This window comes from Mobula birostris, chromosome 11 (genome assembly GCF_030028105.1).
Source record: "Mobula birostris isolate sMobBir1 chromosome 11, sMobBir1.hap1, whole genome shotgun sequence".
Lineage (NCBI taxonomy): Eukaryota > Metazoa > Chordata > Chondrichthyes > Myliobatiformes > Myliobatidae > Mobula > Mobula birostris.
In genome coordinates, this window is record NC_092380.1 from 38,729,894 (window position 1) to 38,749,399 (window position 19,506).

A 19,506-nucleotide genomic window follows, 5' to 3' on the forward strand; every position below is an offset into this window, starting at 1 on the left:
ATCCTGATGAACCTCATTCGCATCTTCTCCAAATGCTCCACATTCTCTGATAAGTGGCTAATTGAACTGAATGCAACACTCAAGATTTGGCCTAACTAGAGTTTTATAAAGTTGCAATATAGATTCCCGATCCCAATTCTTGAACTCAACGCCTTGACCAATAACAGCAAGATTGTGTTACACCTCTTTACCACACTATGAACTAGTGCAACTATCTTCTGTGAAGTCACATCAAAACTGGGTCACTGGAACTGAGAGGCAACTGGAGCAAATGCTGCATCACTTTTCTACCCAGCAGAGTCAAAGGATCTCTGGAAACCTGCTTCTGGTGGTCAAATAAAATGCCAGCGAGTGCGTAACTGAATGAAATTGTGTGGCCACAACATCCAAAGTATGTGAGCCAAATGTGTATTGTGTGTGATGAAAACTATTAGTTACATTTTATGTTAGATGTACAGTATCATGTTTATACCATATATCTTACTTCTCTACATTAATCATTCAGTTCCTAACTCATGAGGATACTCTGGACAACAGAGATTTTGCTTCCTGAATACTTTTGGGTGTATCTTATGGATTTTAGACTGCTGATCATGAAAATCACCATGAAATTTCCCTGTTTTCTTGAAATCTCCTATATTTGTTATTTCATTTCATAATTCAAGTCAAATAAAATGTTGCCCACAATGTGATTTGAGAAGTTTTCTATCTTGTACAGGCATTTCTGGGCAGGCTTAGGTGGGATGGAAGCTGCATGGCAGGACAGGTTTTCAAAAGGTGATAAAATCATCATGCACACACCATTCTATGCATGGCGTTTATATGTACATCAGTTTGCGATCACATTGCAAGACAGTAAGGATGGAATCTGCTATCTCCAGGCACAAAAATTTCCTTGAAGGATATTGATATTTGAGACAGATGTTCCCATGAATAACAGATGCTAAGACTAAGGAAGGCATTTTTGTTGGTCCACAATCCAAACAGGCCATCAATGACAGGCAATTCAAAGAACTTCTAGAAGGACCAGAGAAACTTACATGGAAGGCGTTCAAGGATTTTGTTGAAAATTTTCTTAACATCTGCAGAACATCAAACTACGTGCAGCTGGTTGACAAGATAAAGTGCAACATGTCACTAAAGATTCATTTCCTGCATTCCCATTTAAAGTCAAGTGGAGTTATTGTCATAAAGAAAAAAGGCTGAGTTCACTCAACCTATTCTCATAAGGCATGCTCCCCAATCCAGGCAACATACCCAGCTCTGGTCTTCTGCCTGCTCTGGATCTCTTTATTGCTAACTGCCAATGGGACATCAACGGCCTCAACTTCACAACACCTTGTTCCAATTCCAACATCACTCCTTCCGAACGCTCTGCTCTCCACTCCCACCACACTAATCCTAACCTTACTATAAAACCCGCCTATAAGGGGGTGCTGTTGTAGTCTGGCGCACTGACCTCTACCTTGCCGAGGCACAGCAACCACTCGCGGATACCTCCTCTTATTTACCCCTCGATCATGACCCCACGAAGGAGCACCAGGCCATTGTCTCCCACACCATCACTGACATAATCCATTCAGGGGATCTCCCATCCACTGCTACCAACTTATAGTTCCCACACCTCGCACTTCCCGTTTCTACCTCCTACCCAAGATTCAGAAATCTCCCTTTCCAGATAGACCCATTGTCTCAGCTTGCTCCTGCCCCACCGAACTCATTTCTGCATACCTCGACACTGTTTTATCACTCCTTGTTCAATCCCTTCCTACCTATGTTCTTGACACTTCTCACACTCTGAAACTTTTCAATGATTTTAAGTTCCCTGGCCCCCACTGCTTTATTTTCACCATGGATGTCCAGTCCCTATATATGTCCATCCCCCATCAGGAAGGTCTCAAAGCTCTCCACTTCTTTTTGGATTCCAGACCTAACCAGTTCCCCTCTACCACCACTCTGCTCCGTCTAGCGGAATTAGTCCTTACTCTTAATAATTTCTCCTTTGGCTCCTCCCACTTCCTCCAAACTAAAGGTGTAGCCATGGGCACCCGTATGAGTCCCAGCTATGCCTGCCTTTTTGTTGGCTCTATGTTCCAAACCTATTCTGGTATCTGTCCCCTACTTTTCCTTCACTACATCGACGACTGCATTGGCACTGCTTCCTGCACGCATGCTGAGCACTTTGACTTCATTAACTTTGCCTCCAACTTTCACCCTGCCCTCAAGTTTACCCGGTCCTTTTTCGACTCCTCCCTCCCCTTTCTAGATCTTTCTGTCTCTAAGGAGACAAAGATGTCCTCCTGTTTTAAAGAAAGGGGCTTCCCTTCCTCCACCATCAACTCTGCTCTCTAACGCACCTCTCCCATTTCACGCACATCTGCTCTCACTCCATCCTCCCGCCACCCCACTAGGAATAGGGTTCCTCTTGTCCTCACCTACCACCCCACCAGCCTCCAGGTCCAACATATAATTCCCCATAACTTCTTCCACCTCCAACGGGATCCCACCACTAAGCACATCGTTTCCTCCCTCCCCCCTCTGCTTTCCGCAGGGATCGCTCCCTACGCAGCTCCCTTGTCCATTCATCCCCCCCATCCCTCCCCACCAATCTCCCTCCTGGCACTTATCCTTGTAAGCGAAATAAGTGCTACACATGCCCTTACACTACCATTCAGGGCCCCAGACAGTCCTTCCAGGTGAGGCAACACTTCACCTGTGAGTCGGCTAGGCTGATATACTGTGTCCGGTGCTCCTGATGCGGCCTTCTATATATTGGCAAGACCTGACGCAGACTGGGAGATCATTTTGCTGAACACCTACGCTCTGTCCGCCAGAGAAAGCAGGATCTCCCAGTGGCCACACATTTTAATTCCACATCCCATTCCCATTCTGATATGTCTATCCATGGCCTCCTCTACTGTAAAGATGAAGCCACACTCAGGTTGGAGGAACAACACCTTATATTCCATCTGGGTAGCCTCCAACCTGATGGCATGAACATTGACTTCTCAAACTTCCGCTAATGCCCCCCCTCCCCCTTGTACCCCATCCGTTATTTATTTATATACACACATTCTTTTTCTCTCCCTCCTTTTTCTCTCTCTGGCCCTCTCACTATACCCCTTGCCCATCCTCTGGGTTTCCCCCCTCCCCCTTTCTTTCTCCCTAGGCCTCCTGTCCCATGATCCTCTCATATCCCTTTTGCCAATCAACTGTCCAGCTCTTGGCTCCATCCCTCCCCCTCTTGTCTTCTCCTATCATTTCGGATCTCCCCCTCCCCCTCCCACTTTCAAATCTCTTACTAGTCCTTTTTTCAGTTAGTCCTGACGAAGGGTCTCGGTCCAAAACGTCGACTGTACCTCTTCCTAGAGATGCTGCTTGACCTGCTGCATTCACCAGCAACTTTTATGTGTGTTGCTTGAACATCCTTGTGAATCTCCTCTACACCCTTTCTATGGTTTCCATATCCTTCCTGTAGTGAGGCAACCAGAACTGAGCACAGTACTCCAAGTGGGGTCTGACCAGGGTCCTATATAGCTGCAACATTACCTCTCAGCTCCTAAACTCAATCCCACTCAATTCAATTGATGAAGGCCAATGCATCGGCTGCCTTCTTAGCCACAGAGTCAACCTGCACAGCAGCTTTGAGTGTCCTATGGACTCAGACCCCAAGATCCCTCTGATCCTCCACACTGCCAAGAGTCTTACCATTAATGCTATATTCTGCCATCATGTTTGACCCACCAAAATGAACCACCTCACACAGATGGTTGAACTCCATCTGGCATTTTATCATTAGTCTCTAAGTACCTCAAAACCTCATCCTTAATAATAGACTCCAACACTTTACCAGCCACTGAGGTTAGGCAAACTGGCCTCAAATTTCCTTTCTTTTGTCTTCCTCCCTTAAAGAGTGGAGTGACATTTGCAATCTTCCAGTCCTCCAGGACCATGCCAGAATCAAGTGATTCTTCGAAGATCATGACCAATGCATCCATTATCTCTTCAGCAACCTCTCTCAGAACTCTGGGATGTAGTCCATCTGGCTTAGGTGACTTATCTACCCGAAGCCCTTTGGGTTTGCTTAACACGTTTTCCTTTGTAATTACAATGGCACTCACTCATGCTCTCCAATACTCAGACCGCTGGCACACTGCTGGTGCCTTCCACAGTGAAGATAGGTGCAAAGTACCCATTAAATTCATTTGTCATTTCTTTGTCCCCCATTACCATCTTAAATAAGTAATGATGGTAACTTTGAAAAGAACTTCTACATAAATCAAAAGCAGTGAAATGTACACACATTGATATGTGTATATAATTTAATTATTTTGAATTATTGGCAGACATTTATTTTTGTTTGTACGCATTGGTTCATCAGACAAGACAATAAATATCAAGGAATATATTTTGGAGGGTAAAATTATTGGTAACAAATAGGAAAGAAAAATGCACTAAACATTATGTTTTTTCAGATTTGCAATTAATTAATGTGATTTGATAACATTATTGATTTATTCCATTCTTTTTAAGTTGCTTCAAATTTGTTTTTCTGGTGATGCCTTTGCTTCCTTTCTTCCCATCGCTTTTCTTGTAGATGATTTTGTAGACTTCCTTCCACTTTACGTTTATTTGGCTCACTTGCTTTGTTAAAGCTAGTGCTGCCTGGCTCTTGTCTTGAATTCATTAAGTGGTGATAATCTCCAGACTCCTTGCCCCTGGATGGACTGCGTTTTGTTCGAGAGACTTTATACATACTGTTGCTAATGGTTGAGTTGGTTTGATCTTCACATTTGTTTTCCACACAATCACAGGTATCGACATAGATATATGAATGATGAATAGTGTTTCCATCGGGGCACATCAAAACCGTTTCTCTTTTATGTGTCATCATCTCTTTACAGCAAGTACATTTGTGCTTCATTAAATTTACTTCTGGTGAATACCTGTCAGTTGTTAGATATAAAATACACTAATTAAACCAGGAAATTACATGAGATGGATAGAATTAAGTGTGACAATAAGTTAAGCATAAAGATATTGGGGAGATCTTAAATGCATTTTTAGCATCTGTGTTTACTGAGGAGATGGACATGGAGTCTACAGAAGTAAGGCAAAACAGAGTGGGTGCTGTCTACACAGACAAGGCCATTGACAAGGTCCCGCATGGGAGGTCGGTCCAGAAGGTTTGGGCACGTGGCATTGAGGATGAGGTAGTAAATTGAACTCGACATTGGCTTCTTGGGAGAAGCTGGAGATGGTTGCCTCTCTGACAGGAGGCTGCAGGAATTGGTGCAGGATCTGTCGTTGTGTTCTATATCAAAGATCTGGATGATAATGTAGTAATCTAGATCAATAAATTTACGGATGACGTCAAGTTTGGGAGTGTAGCAGACAGGAGGGAAGGCTATCATAGCTTGCAGTGGGACCTGGACCAGCTGGGAAAAGGCTGAAAAATGGCAGAATATAATATGGCAAATGTGAGGTGTTGCACTTTGGGAGGACAAACAAGGAAAGTGATAGGACACTGGGTAGTGCTGTAAAACAGATGAATCCGGGAATGCAGATGCATAATTCCTTAAAAGTGGTGTCACAGGTAGATAGGATTGTAAAGAGAGCTTAAGGGACATTGGCCTTCATAATTCAAAGTATTAAGTGCAGGAGTTGGGATGTTATGTTGAAGTGGTATAAGATTTTGAAGAGGTCTAATTTGGAGAATCGTCTGTAGTTTTGGTCATCTACCTACAGGAAAGATATCAATAAGAGCGTAGAGAAAAAATACAATGATGTTGCCATGATGATGACTTGATCTATAAGGAGAGGTGGAATAGGTTAGGATCTTATTCCTGAATGTAAGAGAATGAGGGGAGATTTGATAGAAGTATAAAAAAAATGAGGGGTATAGATAAGGTTAATGTAAGCAGGCTCTTTCCACTGAGATTGGGTGAGACTAGGACCAGAGGTTAAGGTGAAAGGTGAAATATTTAAGGAAACTTCTTCACTCTATGGTGGTGAGAACGGAATGGGCTGCCAGCGGAAGTGGAGGATGGAAGTTTGTTTTCAACTTCTAAGATAAATTTGGATAGGTTCATGGGTGGGATGGGTGTGGAGGGCTGTGGATCAGGTGCAGGTCAATGGGAGTAGCAGATTAATAGTTCAACATGGACAAGATGGACAGAAGGGCGTGTTTCTGTGTTATAGTGCTCTATGACTCTATAATGTTACTCACCTAGAGTTAGTGCCACATGTTCCTTCACATTCAGCTACTTCCACTTTCTGTATTGATTTACATCCCTCATAATTAATATGGACCATTTTCTTTTCACGCTTGCAACTCTCTTTCTCTTGACCTGTAATGATAAGGATAAATTTTATAATTTCAGGACAACTGTTTGAAAACAGAAGAGTCACACTTGCTCAGGCTGGAAGATAGATGAATGGCCAAATATATTCAGCGATTAACACACGTCCAGGCTTTCTGTTCCTAAAGCTGGAAATGAGCACACTTTACTCAAATCCTGATGGATGTACATTTGAAATGCAGATGTTTTTGTTCACAAAGGCCTTAAACAAAGTTTTAATTTGAGAATTTGGTGTGGAGATAACTCCTGCACAGATGAAACAGCCTGTGCCCGCATGCATATGGACCTCTGGTTTCCCACTGCTGAAGTCTATGAACCAGTCCTCATTGGAGGATCAGAGTGGAGAGAGTTAGTAACTTTAAATTCCTAGGTGCTACTATTTCAGAGTCCTGGACTCAGCATGTAAGTGCAATGAAGAAAAAAGCATGGCATGGCAGCACCTGTCCTTCTTTATGAGTTTGCAGAGATTCGACATGACATCTAAAACTTTGACAAATTTCTGTAGGTGTGTAGTGGAGAGTATATTGACTGACTGCATCACAGCCTGGTATGGAAACACCAATGCCCTTGAACAGAAAATCCTACAGAAAGTAGTGGATTTGACCCAGTCCATCACAGGTAAAGCCCTCCCAACCACTGAGAACATCTACATGAAACACTGTCGTAAGAAAAAAGCATCACACACCACCCAGGTGGGTTCTCCCTGCTACCTTTAGGAAAAAGATACAGTGCTTCAGGACTCACACTACCAGGTTCAGAACAGTTAGAACCCTCAACCATTGGGCTCTTGAAGCAGAGGGGATAACTTCACTCAACTTGCCCCATCACTGAACTGTTCCCACAATCAATACACTCACTTTAAAGACTCTTAATCTCTTGATCTTTGAATTTACTGCTATTTATTTATATTTGTATTTGCACAGTGTGTTGTCTTCTGCATTCTGGTTGAATGCTCTAGTTGGGCAGTCTTTCATTGATTCTGATATAGTTATTATTGTATATGCTACCTCTCTCTGAGTTCTTACACAACTTTGGCTCTAGCTAACTCTGCTAACAGTCACGTGTCTCAGCAGTGAGAAGGACACCTTTCATAAGTAATACATGTCTAGGGTCGGTATGATTTGGGGTTCAACCAAACTGGAAAGTTAGGATGTTTCAATTAAGGAACATTGATTCTGGAGAGTGCTGTGTAAATACTGCTCGCACACAATTATTGGTCATCAAGGAATAACATTTTGTACACCAGCATAAAATTATAAAGGAAGTATATTTATCAAATTTTAGCTTTATCAGTTAACAGGAAAAGAATAGAAAAGTAAAAGGGTCCATTGCAGTTAAACCTGTCAAATGTTGGAGCTCATTTTCAGAGTAGTCAGGTTTATTGCTTTACTCACGCACTGAACCTACATTCTGCGTGAAAGACACCAGTTCGAGCTTTCCTCCAAGATCATCTCAAATGAACTGTTTAACCCAGGAATATTGGCACTTCCTCCCTTGAACCATTCATCTGCACAAAGCACTTCTTACAACAGGGTCTCTCCTTCAAATGACGTTTGTCGGGCATCTTCCCTGGTGTCACACACACATTCCGCAGCTTCCGTCAAAACACCCCAAACCAGACTACTGTCCTTCAGAAATCTGACCCCACCCAGCCCTCTCGAATGTTCCATGGCAGCCCAATGGGCAGAAAGTTACAACACGTACCAAAACAACTCTGGTTGGCTGACACAACATGGCTGCTTATCTTTAGCTGAAGCCAAAACACTCTTGCTAGCAGGACACACTGCATTTGCAGAAAACTGCTAAAATAAAAATGCCTCACAACACAACAGTAGAAATCTTAACCAGGACATTACATTCTCCCCCCACCACAAATAGTCATGTCTTCAAGACTTTGGAACTTATTAAGATCATAAGATATTGGAGCAAAATTAAGTCATTTGGCCCATTGAACCTGCTCCGCTATTTCATCATTGCTGATCCAATTTTCCTCTTAGCTCCAATCTCCTGCCTTCCCCCAGTAACCCCTTCATGCCCTGACCAATCAAGAATCTACAACCTCTGCCTTAAATATACATAAAAATTTGGTCTCCACAGCTGTTTGTGGCAAAGAATTCCACAGATTCACCAGAATCTGGCTAAGGAAATTTCTCCTCATTTCCATTCTAAAAGGATGCCCCTTTATTCTGAGGCTATGTTCTCTGGTCTTAGAACTCTCCCACCAAAAGGAAACATCCTCTCCACATTCACTCTATCAAGACCTTTCGCCATTGGATAGGTTTTAATCAGGCCACCCCTCATTCTTCTGAATTCTAATGAATACAGGCCCAGAGCCATCAAGCGCTCTTCATATAACAAGCCATTCAATCTTAGAATCATTTTCGTGAACCTCCTTTGAACTGCCTCTCTACTTCCTCAAAACAACTTACCTCTCCACCTATCTTCATATTGTCTGCGAACTTTTCAACAAAGCCATCAATTCTGTCATCCAAAACACTGACATATAACATGAAAAGAATCGGCCCCAACACGAACCCCTGTGGAACACCACTAGTCACTGGCAGCCAGCCAGAAAAGGCTCCCTTTATTCCCGCTCTATGCCTCCTGACAATCAGCCACTGCTTTATCCATGCCTCAATCTTTCCTGTAGCTTATTAAGCAGTTTCATGTCTGGCACCTTGTCAGAGGCCTTCTAAAATTCCAGGTACACAACATCAAGCATTTCTGCTTTGTCTATCCTGCTTGTTATTTCTTCAAAGAATTCCTGCAGATCTGTGAGGGAATAAGTTCCCTTGAAGAAACCATGGTAATTATATTCTATTTTATCATGCACCTCCAAGTACCTTGAGACCTCATTGTTAATAATTGACACCAACATCTTTCAGATCAACATCTTTCAGAGGTCAGACTAACTGGCCTATAGTTTCCTTTAAGACCATAAGACATTGGAGCAGAATTAGGCCATTCAGCCAATCAAGTCTGCTCCACCATTCCATCATAACTGATCCAAGATCCCACTCAACCCCATACACCTGCCTTCTCGTCATATCCTACGATGCTCTGACTGATCAAATATACCCACGGACTTTGCCTCCACTGCAGTCTCTGGCAGAGCATTCCACAGGTTCACTATTCTCCGGCTAAAATAATTCCTCCTTACCTCTGTTCTAAAAGGTCACCTCCTAAATTTGAGGCTGTGCCTTCTAGTTCTGGATACCCCCATCATAGGAAACAACCTCTCAACATTCAATGTCTTTTCAACATTTGGTAGGTTTCAATGAGATCCACCACCCACCGCCCCCCCCGCATTCTTCTAAATTCCAGTGAGTACAGACCCAAAGCTGCCAAATGCTCCCCATATGTTAACCCCTTCATTCCTGAAATCATCCTTGTGAACATCCTCTGGACTCTGTCCAATGACAACACACCCTTTCTGAGATTTGGGGTCCAAAATGTTGACAATACTCCAAGTGCGGCCTGACTAGTGTCTTATAAAGCCTCAGCATTATCTCCTTGCGTTTATATTCTATTCCCCTTGAAATAAATGCCAACATTGCATTTACTGGCTTTACCACAGAATCAACCTGTAAATTAAACTTCTGGGAGTCTTGCACAAGGACTTCTAAGTCCCTCTGCACCTCTGATGTTTGAGCCTTCTTCCCATTTAGATAATATTTTGCACTATTGTTCCTTTTACCAAAAAGTATTATCATACATTTCCCAATACTGTATTTCATTTGCTATTTTCTTAAACCATTCTTCCAATTTGTCTAAGCCCTGTTGCAATCGCATTGCTTTCTCAGCACTATCCACCCCTCCACCTACCTTCATATCATCTGCAAATTTTGGCACAAGGCCATCCATTCCATCATCCAAAATAAAAATACCTCACAGCATAGCAGTAGAAAACTTAACCATACATATAAATTTGCTGAGTGTCCCCACAAGAAAATGAATTTCAGGGTTGCATATGGTGACGTATATGTACTTTGATAATAAAATTTACTTTGAAATTTTAACTTTGAGCAAGACCCTGACAGCATTTAGGCACAAGCTGATAAGTAGAATTTGTCATTTGTGCCACAAAAATGCCAGGAAATTATGCTCTCCAACAAGACTGTATCTAACCATTTACTCTTCAATGATACTACCATCACGGATAACCCCACCATCGGTATTCTGAAGCTGTCTGAAGTGTTCTGTCTACAGTAATTTCCCATAGCTTCTCTGGCACCTCCCAAATCTCCAGCACCTACCACCTGAAAGGCCAGCATTTGGGTATATCAACATCTTCAGGTTCTCCAAGTTGCACACTATCCTGACTTAGAAATATACCACTGATTTTTCATCATCTCTCATTCTAAATCCTGGAATTCACAATTTATATGCTTTTGGGAATACCTTCAGCAGACAAGCAGCAACAGTCCCAGAAGGTAGGCACTGCCACTTTCTCAGGACAATTAGGTGGAAACAATATGTAAGTAGAAAGGGAAACAAAGGTAATGTTTCAGATCAGCTTGAGTGGCAGTAAGAGAAACCCGTACTTCAGGCTGGTGGGGAAGTGTCACCATTGTCACTTTTACTGTTCTGATAATGATACTGGACTGCTTGTAGAACTAAATTCAGTAATGGGGAGGACCTGCTACTCACTTCTGTTGAAACTTCAGATCATACCTTCCCTGTGTGGTGAAAGGGATTTTACTTTTATCATGTGAGAATAGGATGTGTGGTCACGCAGATACTACAAAGACATTTATCAAAGATTCACTGAAGTCTTTAATTAAATGTCATGTTTGCAGTATGCCTTTAAATAGTAAAACTAAAAGTGAACCACATGGATCATTCCTGTGGCCTTTTCTAATTATTTGGCTTCCAGCTATGATGAAGAGGCACACTTCAGAATACTTTGGTTCTGTTTGTTGACAGTTCCCAGTAGAGTGACAAGGTAATATTCATCCCCTGATCTTAGATGAAGCTTGAAAGTTCAAGGTTCAAAGTAAATTTATTATCAAAGTACACATATGTCACAATATACCACCTGGAGATTCATTTTCTTGTAGGTATTCACAATAAGTACAAAGCAACACAATAGAATCAATGAAAATCTGCACATGACAAAGATAGACAAATGACCAATGTGCAGAAGACAACAAACTGTGCAAGTACATTTTAAAAAATTAAAAATAAATAATGCAATAAATATCAAGAACATGAGTTGTAAAGTAATTAAAAGTGATTCTATAGGTTGTGGAATCTGCTCAGTTTAAGGGTGAGTGAAGTTATCCCCTCTGGTTCAAGAGCGTGACAGTTGAGAGATAATTACTTCCTGTATAATTATCTTATGTTATGTCTAAACACCTAGCAATAAAGGTCTGATCCAAAGCAGTCATTACCCAAAATGTTCGCTCAATTTCAATTGCACAAGATGCTGCTTCACCAGCTGCAGTTTTTGTTTTCATTTAACAACTAGAGTCAACCTTATGTTGTACTACCCTCAGAAACACAGGTATATATTCAGTACTTTGATTAATGCATGACGATCCATTTCCAATCAACAACTGCCCAGATGTGTAAACACCTCTCTGTCACTTTGTTAGGGAGAGGGAGTCTGTAGTATGTCAAGTTGTTGGCTGCAGATAGTTTTTGTTGTACTGCAGATAATGGTCTTTCTCAGGAGCTTTGCTATTGCTTACTTGATGGGTGAAAGGTGCTGATGTTTTTTTGCTGAAGTAAGTGGGGAAGGGCAGGGTCATTGCTTTGTTGCTGCTTGTGCGTGGGAGGGGGGAGTGGGTGGGGGCTTTGGGATCTAATGTTTTTACTGTCACTTATTTTCTGGGGCATGTCAAGTTGTATATTTATATATTTCTCTGATATTAAGTGGAACCATTGAAACTATTCTACTGAGTGAAACAATAGAAACCATAGAAAAACTACAGCACAGAAACAGGCCTTTTGGCCCTTCTTGGCTGTGCTGAACCATTTTCTGCCTAGTCCCACTGACCTACACACGGACCATATCCCTCCGTACACCTCCCATCCATGTATCTGTCCAATTTATTCTTAAATGTTAAAAAAGAACCAGCATTTACCACTTCGTCTGGCAGCTCATTCCACACTCCCACCACTGTCTGTGTGAAGAAGCCCCCCAATGTTCCCTTTAAACTTTTCCCCCTTAACCCATGTCCTCTGGTTTTTTTCTCCCCTTGCCTCAGTGGAAAAAGCCTGCTTGCACTCCCTCTATCTATACCCATCATAATTTTATATACCACTATCAAATCTCCCCTCATTCTTCTACGCTCCAGGGAATAAGGTCCTAACCTATTCAACCTTTCTCTGTAACTAAGTTTCTCAAGTCCCGGCAACATCCTTGCAAGCCTTCTCTGCACTCTTTCAACCTTATTAATATCCTTTCTGTAATTTGGTGACCAAAACTGAACACAATACTCCAGATTCGGCCTCACCAATGCCTTATACAACCTCATCATAACATTCCAGCTCTTATACTCAATACTTTGATTAATAAAGGCCAATGTACCAAAAGCTCTCTTTACGACCCTATCTACCTGTGATGCCACTTTTAGGGAATTTTGTATCTGTATTCCCAGATCCCTCTGTTCCACTGCATTCCTCAGTGCCTTACCATTTACCCTGTATGTTCTACCTTGGTTTGTCCTTCCAAAGTGCAATACCTCACACTTGTCTGTATTAAACTCCATCTGCCATTTTTCAGCCCATTTTTCCAGCTGGTCCAAATCCCTCTGCAAGCTTTGAAAACCTTCCTCACTGTCCACTACACCTCCAATCTTTGTATCATCAGCAAATTTGCTGATCCAATTTACCACATTATTATCCAGATCATTGATATAGATGACAAATAACAATGGACCCAGCACTGATCCCTGTGGCACACTACTAGTCACAGAGTGGTTTAGAGAATTTTATATATTTTTTGATTCAAATATTGCCGCACATCTTTAATACTTACAGGTCTTGCAACAGCCATTTTCAGTTGTAATAATTGTGCCCTGTAACATGAAGCAAATTGTAAAGTGTTAGATGTTACCCAATTACAATGAAATGTATAATTTACAAAAAATAACAACTGGATTGATCTCCAGCAAGCTGGAGGTGGATTCTCACTCATGCTCCAAATAAACATGTATGGGCTTAAACACGAGGAATTCTGCAGATGCTGGAAATTCAAGCAACACACATCAAAGTTGCTGGTGAACGCAGCAGGCCAGGCAGCATCTCTCGGAAGAGGTACAGTCGACATTTCGGGCCGAGACCCTTCGTCAGGACTAACTGAAGAAAGAGCTAGTAAGAGATTTGGAAGTGGGAGGGGGAGGGAGAGATCCAAAATGATAGGAGAAGACAGGAGGGGGAGGGATGGAGCCAACAGCTGGACAGTTGATTGGCAAAAGGGATATGAGAGGATCATGGGACAGGAGGCCCAAAGAGAAGGAAAGGTGGTGGGGGGGAACCCAGAGGATGGGCAAGGGGTATAGTCAGAGGGACAGAGGGAGAAAAAGGAAAGAGAGAGAAAGAATTTGTGTATATAAATAAATAAATAACGGATAGAGTACGAGGGGGAGGTGGGGCAGTAGCGGAAGTTAGAGAAGTCAATGTTCATGCCATCAGGTTGGAGGCTACTCAGATGGAATATAAGGTGTTGTTCCTCCAACCTGAGTGTGGCTTCACCTTTACAGTAGAGGAGGCCGTGGATAGACATGTAATCCATCTGTTATTTATTTATATACACACATTCTTTCTCTCTCCCTCCTTTTTCTCCCTCTGTCCCTCTGACTATACCCTTTGCCCACCCTGTGGGTTTCCCCCCCACCTTTCCTTCTCTCTGGGCCTGCTGTCCCATGATCCTCTCATATCCCTTTTGCCAATCACCTGTCCAGCTCTTGGCTCCATCCCTCCCCCTCCTGTCTTCTCCTATCATTTTGGATCTCCCCCCCCCTCCCACTTTCAAATCTCTTACTAGCTCTTCCTTCAGTTAGTCCTGACGAAGGGTCTCGGCCCGAAATGTCGACTGTACCTCTTCCTAGAGATGCTGCCTGGCCTGCTGCATTCACCAGCAACTTTGATGTGTGTAACATGTATTGGCTGTGTGGTTGAGTAGTATTCACTTTCATATAATCTGTTTTAACTTCCAAGCCTCCTTCAATGTCTGCAGACATGAGTACAAGCACTGCTACAGACTCATACAATGCGATGAGGTGGAGGATAAATGCGTGGCTGAGGGATTGGAGCAGGTGGCAGGGATTCAAGTTTTTGGATCATTGGGACCTCTTTTGGCGCGGGCATGACCTGTACAAAAAGGACGGGTTACACTTGAATCCTAGGAGGACCAATATCCTGGCAGGGAGATTAGCGAGGGCAACTGAGATGACTTTAAACTAGAATGGTTGGGGGGGTGGGAATCAAATTAAAGAGGCTAGGCGAGAGGAGGTTAGTTCACAACAGGGGGATGGGAACCAATGCAGAGAGACAGAGGGGTGTAAAGTGAGGGTAGAAGCAAAAAGTAGTAAGGAGAAAAGTAAAAGTGGCAGGCCGACAAATCCAGGGCAAGCATCAAAAAGGGCCAATTTTCAACATAATTGTATAAGGGCTAAGAGAGTTGTAAAAGAGCGCCTGAAGGCTTTGTGTGTCAATGCAAGGAGCATTTGTATCAAGGTGGATGAATTGAAAGTGCAGATTGTTATTAATGATTACGATATAGTTGGGATCACAGAGACATGGCTCCAGGGTGACCAAGGATGGGAGCTCAACGTTCAGGGATATTCAATATTCAGGAGGGATAGACATGAAAGAAAAGGAGGTGGGGTGGCGTTGCTGGTTAAAGATGAGATTAACGCAATAGAAAGGAAGGACATAAGCCGGGAAGATGTGGAATCGATATGGGTAGAGCTGCGTAACACTAAGGGGCAGAAAACACTGGTGGGAGTTGTGTACAGGCCACCTAACAGTAGTAGTGAGGTCGGAGATGGTATTAAACAGGAAATTAGAAATGTGTGCAATAAGGGAACAGCAGTTATAATGGGTGACTTCAACCTACATGTAGATTGGGTGAACCAAATTGGTAAAGGTGCTGAGGAAGAGGATTTCTTGGAATGTATGCGGGATGGTTTTTTGAACCAACATGTTGAGGAACCAACTAGAGAGCAGGCTATTCTAGACTGGGTTTTGAGCAATGAGGAAGGGTTAATTAGCAATCTTGTCGTGAGAGGCCCCTTGGGTAAGAGTGACCATAATATGGTGGAATTCTTCATTAAGATGGAGAGTGACATAGTTAATTCAGAAACAAAGGTTCTGAACTTAAAGAGGGGTATCTTTGAAGGTATGAGACGTGAATTAGCTAAGATAGACTGGCAAATGACACTTAAAGGATTGACGGTGGATATGCAATGGCAAGCATTTAAGGATTGCATGGATGAACTACAACAATTGTTCATCCCAGTTTGGCAAAAGAATAAATCAAGGAAGGTAGTGCACCCGTGGCTGACAAGAGAAATTAGGGATAGTATCAATTCCAAAGAAGAAGCATACAAATTAGCCAGAAAAATTGGCTCACCTGAGGACTGGGAGAAATTCAGAGCTCAGCAGAGGAGGGCAAAGGGCTTAATTAGGAAGGGGAAAAAAGATTATGAGAGAAAACTGGCAGGGAACATAAAAACTGACTGTAAAAGCTTTTATAGATATGTAAAAAGGAAAAGACTGGTAAAGACAAATGTAGGTCCCCTACAGACAGAAACAGGTGAATTGATTATGGGGAGCAAGGACATGGCAGATCAATTGAATAATTACTTTGGTTCTGCCTTCACTAAGGAGGACATAAATAATCTTCCAGAAATAGTAGGGGACAGAGGGTCCAGTGAGATGGAGGAACTGAGCGAAATACATGTTAGTAGGGAAGTGGTGTTGGGTAAATTGAAGGGATTAAAGGCAGATAAATCCCCAGGGCCAGATGGTCTGCATCCCAGAGTGCTTAAGGAAGTAGCCCAAGAAATAGTGGATGCATTAGTGATAATTTTTCAAAACTCGTTAGATTCTGGACTAGTTCCTGAGGATTGGAGGGTGGCTAATGTAACCCCACTTTTTAAAAAAGGAGGGAGAGAGAAACCGGGGAATTATAGACCGGTTAGCATAACGTCAGTGGTGGGGAAACTGCTGGAGTCAGTTATCAAAGATGTGATAACAGCACATTTGGAAAGCGGTGAAATCATCGGACAAAGTCAGCATGGATTTGTGAAAGGAAAATCATGTCTGATGAATCTCATAGAATTTTTTGAGGATATAACTAGTAGAGTGGATAGGGGAGAACCAGTGGATGTGGTATATTTGGATTTTCAAAAGGCTTTTGACAAGGTCCCACACAGGAGATTAGTGTGCAAATTTAAAGCACACGGTATTGGGGGTAAGGTATTGATGTGGATAGAGAATTGGTTAGCAGACAGGAAGCAAAGAGTGGGAATAAACGGGACCTTTTCAGAATGGCAGGCAGTGACTAGTGGGGTACCGCAAGGCTCAGTGCTGGGACCCCAGTTGTTTACAATATATATTAATGACTTGGATGAGGGAATTAAATGCAGCATCTCCGAGTTTGCGGATGACACGAAGCTGGGCGGCAGTGTTAGCTGTGAGGAGGATGCTAAGAGGATGCAGGGTGACTTGGATAGGTTAGGTGAGTGGGCAAATTCATGGCAGATGCAATTTAATGTGGATAAATGTGAAGTTATCCACTTTGGTGGCAATAACAGGAAAACAGATTATTATCTGAATTGTGGCCGATTAGGAAAAGGGGAGGTGCAACGAGACCTGGGTGTCATTATACACCAGTCATTGAAAGTGGGCATGCAGGTACAGCAGGCGGTGAAAAAGGCGAATGGTATGCTGGCATTTATAGCAAGAGGATTCGAGTACAGGAGCAGGGAGGTACTACTGCAGTTATACAAGGCCTTGGTGAGACCACACCTGGAGTATTGTGTGCAGTTTTGGTCCCCAAATCTAAGGAAAGACATCCTTGCCATAGAGGGAGTACAAGGAAGGTTCACAAGATTGATTCCTGGGATGGCAGGACTTTCATATGAAGAAAGACTGGATGAACTGTATTTGTACTCGTTGGAATTTAGAAGATTGAGGGGGGATCTGATTGAAACGTATAAAATCCTAAAGGGATTGGACAGGTTAGATGCAGGAAGATTGTTCCCGATGTTGGGGAAGTCCAGAACGAGGGGTCACAGTTTGAGGATAAAGGGGAAGCCTTTTAAGACCGAGATTAGGAAAAACTTCTTCACACAGAGAGTGGTGAATCGGTGGAATTCTCTGCCACAGGAAACAGTTGAGGCCAGTTCATTGGCTATATTTAAGAGGGAGTTAGATATGGCCCTTGTGGCTACGGGGATCATGGGGTATGGAGGGAAGGCTGGTGCAGGGTTCTGAGTTGGATGATAAGCCATGATCATAATAAATGGTGGTGCAGGCTTGAAGGGTCGAATGGCCTACTCCTGCACCTATTTTCTATGAATATGAAGTACATCAGTGTCAGTTTGTAGTAGTGGGAATTTTTTAATGCTAACTGAACAAACTTGTGTGATAATACTGGCAGTTCAGCAGAGTGATTATAATTGAATATACAGTATTTTGGTCCATTTCAAAGTACATTTTGTAAATATTATAATACAAATTTATAGTTCCATTAATTAACTGAAACATATGTATACTTACTGGTTTGCAGTTTTCTGGATCAAAATCAGGGCACTCTGCCTTGGAACTGGTTGAAATTAAACTCTCATTAATTTTCACACATTTATAAGTTATGCACTTGTCATAAGGTGAAGGCCATTCTTTGCCAGGCTATAATAGAAAAAGAAGATTATACTTCAGAAGGTACTTGCAGTTTTTCAAAAAACTATTTTATATTTTTATGTAACATTTTCAAGATTCAAGACTCAAGATGGTTCAATGCCATTTCCAATACATAAGAGTAAAGGAAAATGAAAACAGTTTTACTGCAAATCTGATGTGGCACAAAAAACATAATAAGATAAAGAACACAATAATAAAAACACAATAAATATAAATATATAAGATTAGCTTATATACAATACATATATTGATTGCTTGTACGTCCAGAAAGTGACACTAGGCACAGGAGTGTGTGTATAAAATAACTATGACAGGAAATGATAAACCAGTGGTGGCTGCAGCTGTGGAGGGGGAGGCTAATAGCTGGAAGTGTTGATCAGCCTTGGGGAAAATAACCATTTTTGAGACTGGTGGCCCTGGCATGGATGCTACATAGCCTCCTCCCTGATGGGACTGGGACAAACAGGATGGAGGAACTGAGGGAAGTACATGTTAGTAGGGAAGTGGTGTTAGGTAAATTGAAGGGATTAAAGGCAGATAAATCCCCAGGGCCAGATGGTCTGCATCCCAGAGTGCTTAAGGAAGTAGCCCAAGAAATAGTGGATGCATTAGTGATAATTTTTCAAAACTCTTTAGATTCTGGACTAGTTCCTGAGGATTGGAGGGTGGCTAATGTAACCCCACTTTTTAAAAAAGGAGGGAGAGAGAAACCAGGGAATTATAGACCAGTTAGCCTAACATCGGTGGTGGGGAAACTGCTAGAGTCAGTTATCAAAGATGTGATAACAGCACATTTGGAAAGCGGTGAAATCATCGGACAAAGTCAGCATGAATTTCTGAAAGGAAAATCATGTCTGACGAATCTCATAGAATTTTTTGAGGATATAACTAGTAGAGTGGATAGGGGAGAACCAGTGGATGTGGTATATTTGGATTTTCAAAAGGCTTTTGACAAGGTCCCACACAGGAGATTAGTGTGCAAATTTAAAGCACACGGTATTGGGGGTAAGGTATTGATGTGGATAGAGAATTGGTTAGCAGACAGGAAGCAAAGAGTGGGAATAAACGGGACCTTTTCAGAATGGCAGGCAGTGACTAGTGGGGTACCGCAAGGCTCAGTGCTGGGACCCCAGTTGTTTACAATATATATTAATGACTTGGATGAGGGAATTAAATGCAGCATCTCCAAGTTTGCGGATGACACGAAGCTGGGCGGCAGTGTTAGCTGTGAGGAGGATGCTAAGAGGATGCAGGGTGACTTGGATAG

At 42.4% G+C, this 19,506-nt stretch overlaps 1 protein-coding gene across 1 annotated transcript in view; it reads right to left on the minus strand.

Moving 5' to 3' along the window:
• muc5fl (mucin 5f-like) overlaps window positions 1–19,506 on the minus strand; it is a 73,096-nt gene that overhangs the window by 646 nt on the left and 52,944 nt on the right. Inside the window, exon 14 of the mRNA XM_072271358.1 lies at window positions 6,230–6,350. Coding sequence (XP_072127459.1) covers window positions 6,230–6,350 — 121 coding nt within the window. The remainder of the gene's footprint in view (window positions 1–6,229; window positions 6,351–19,506) is intronic.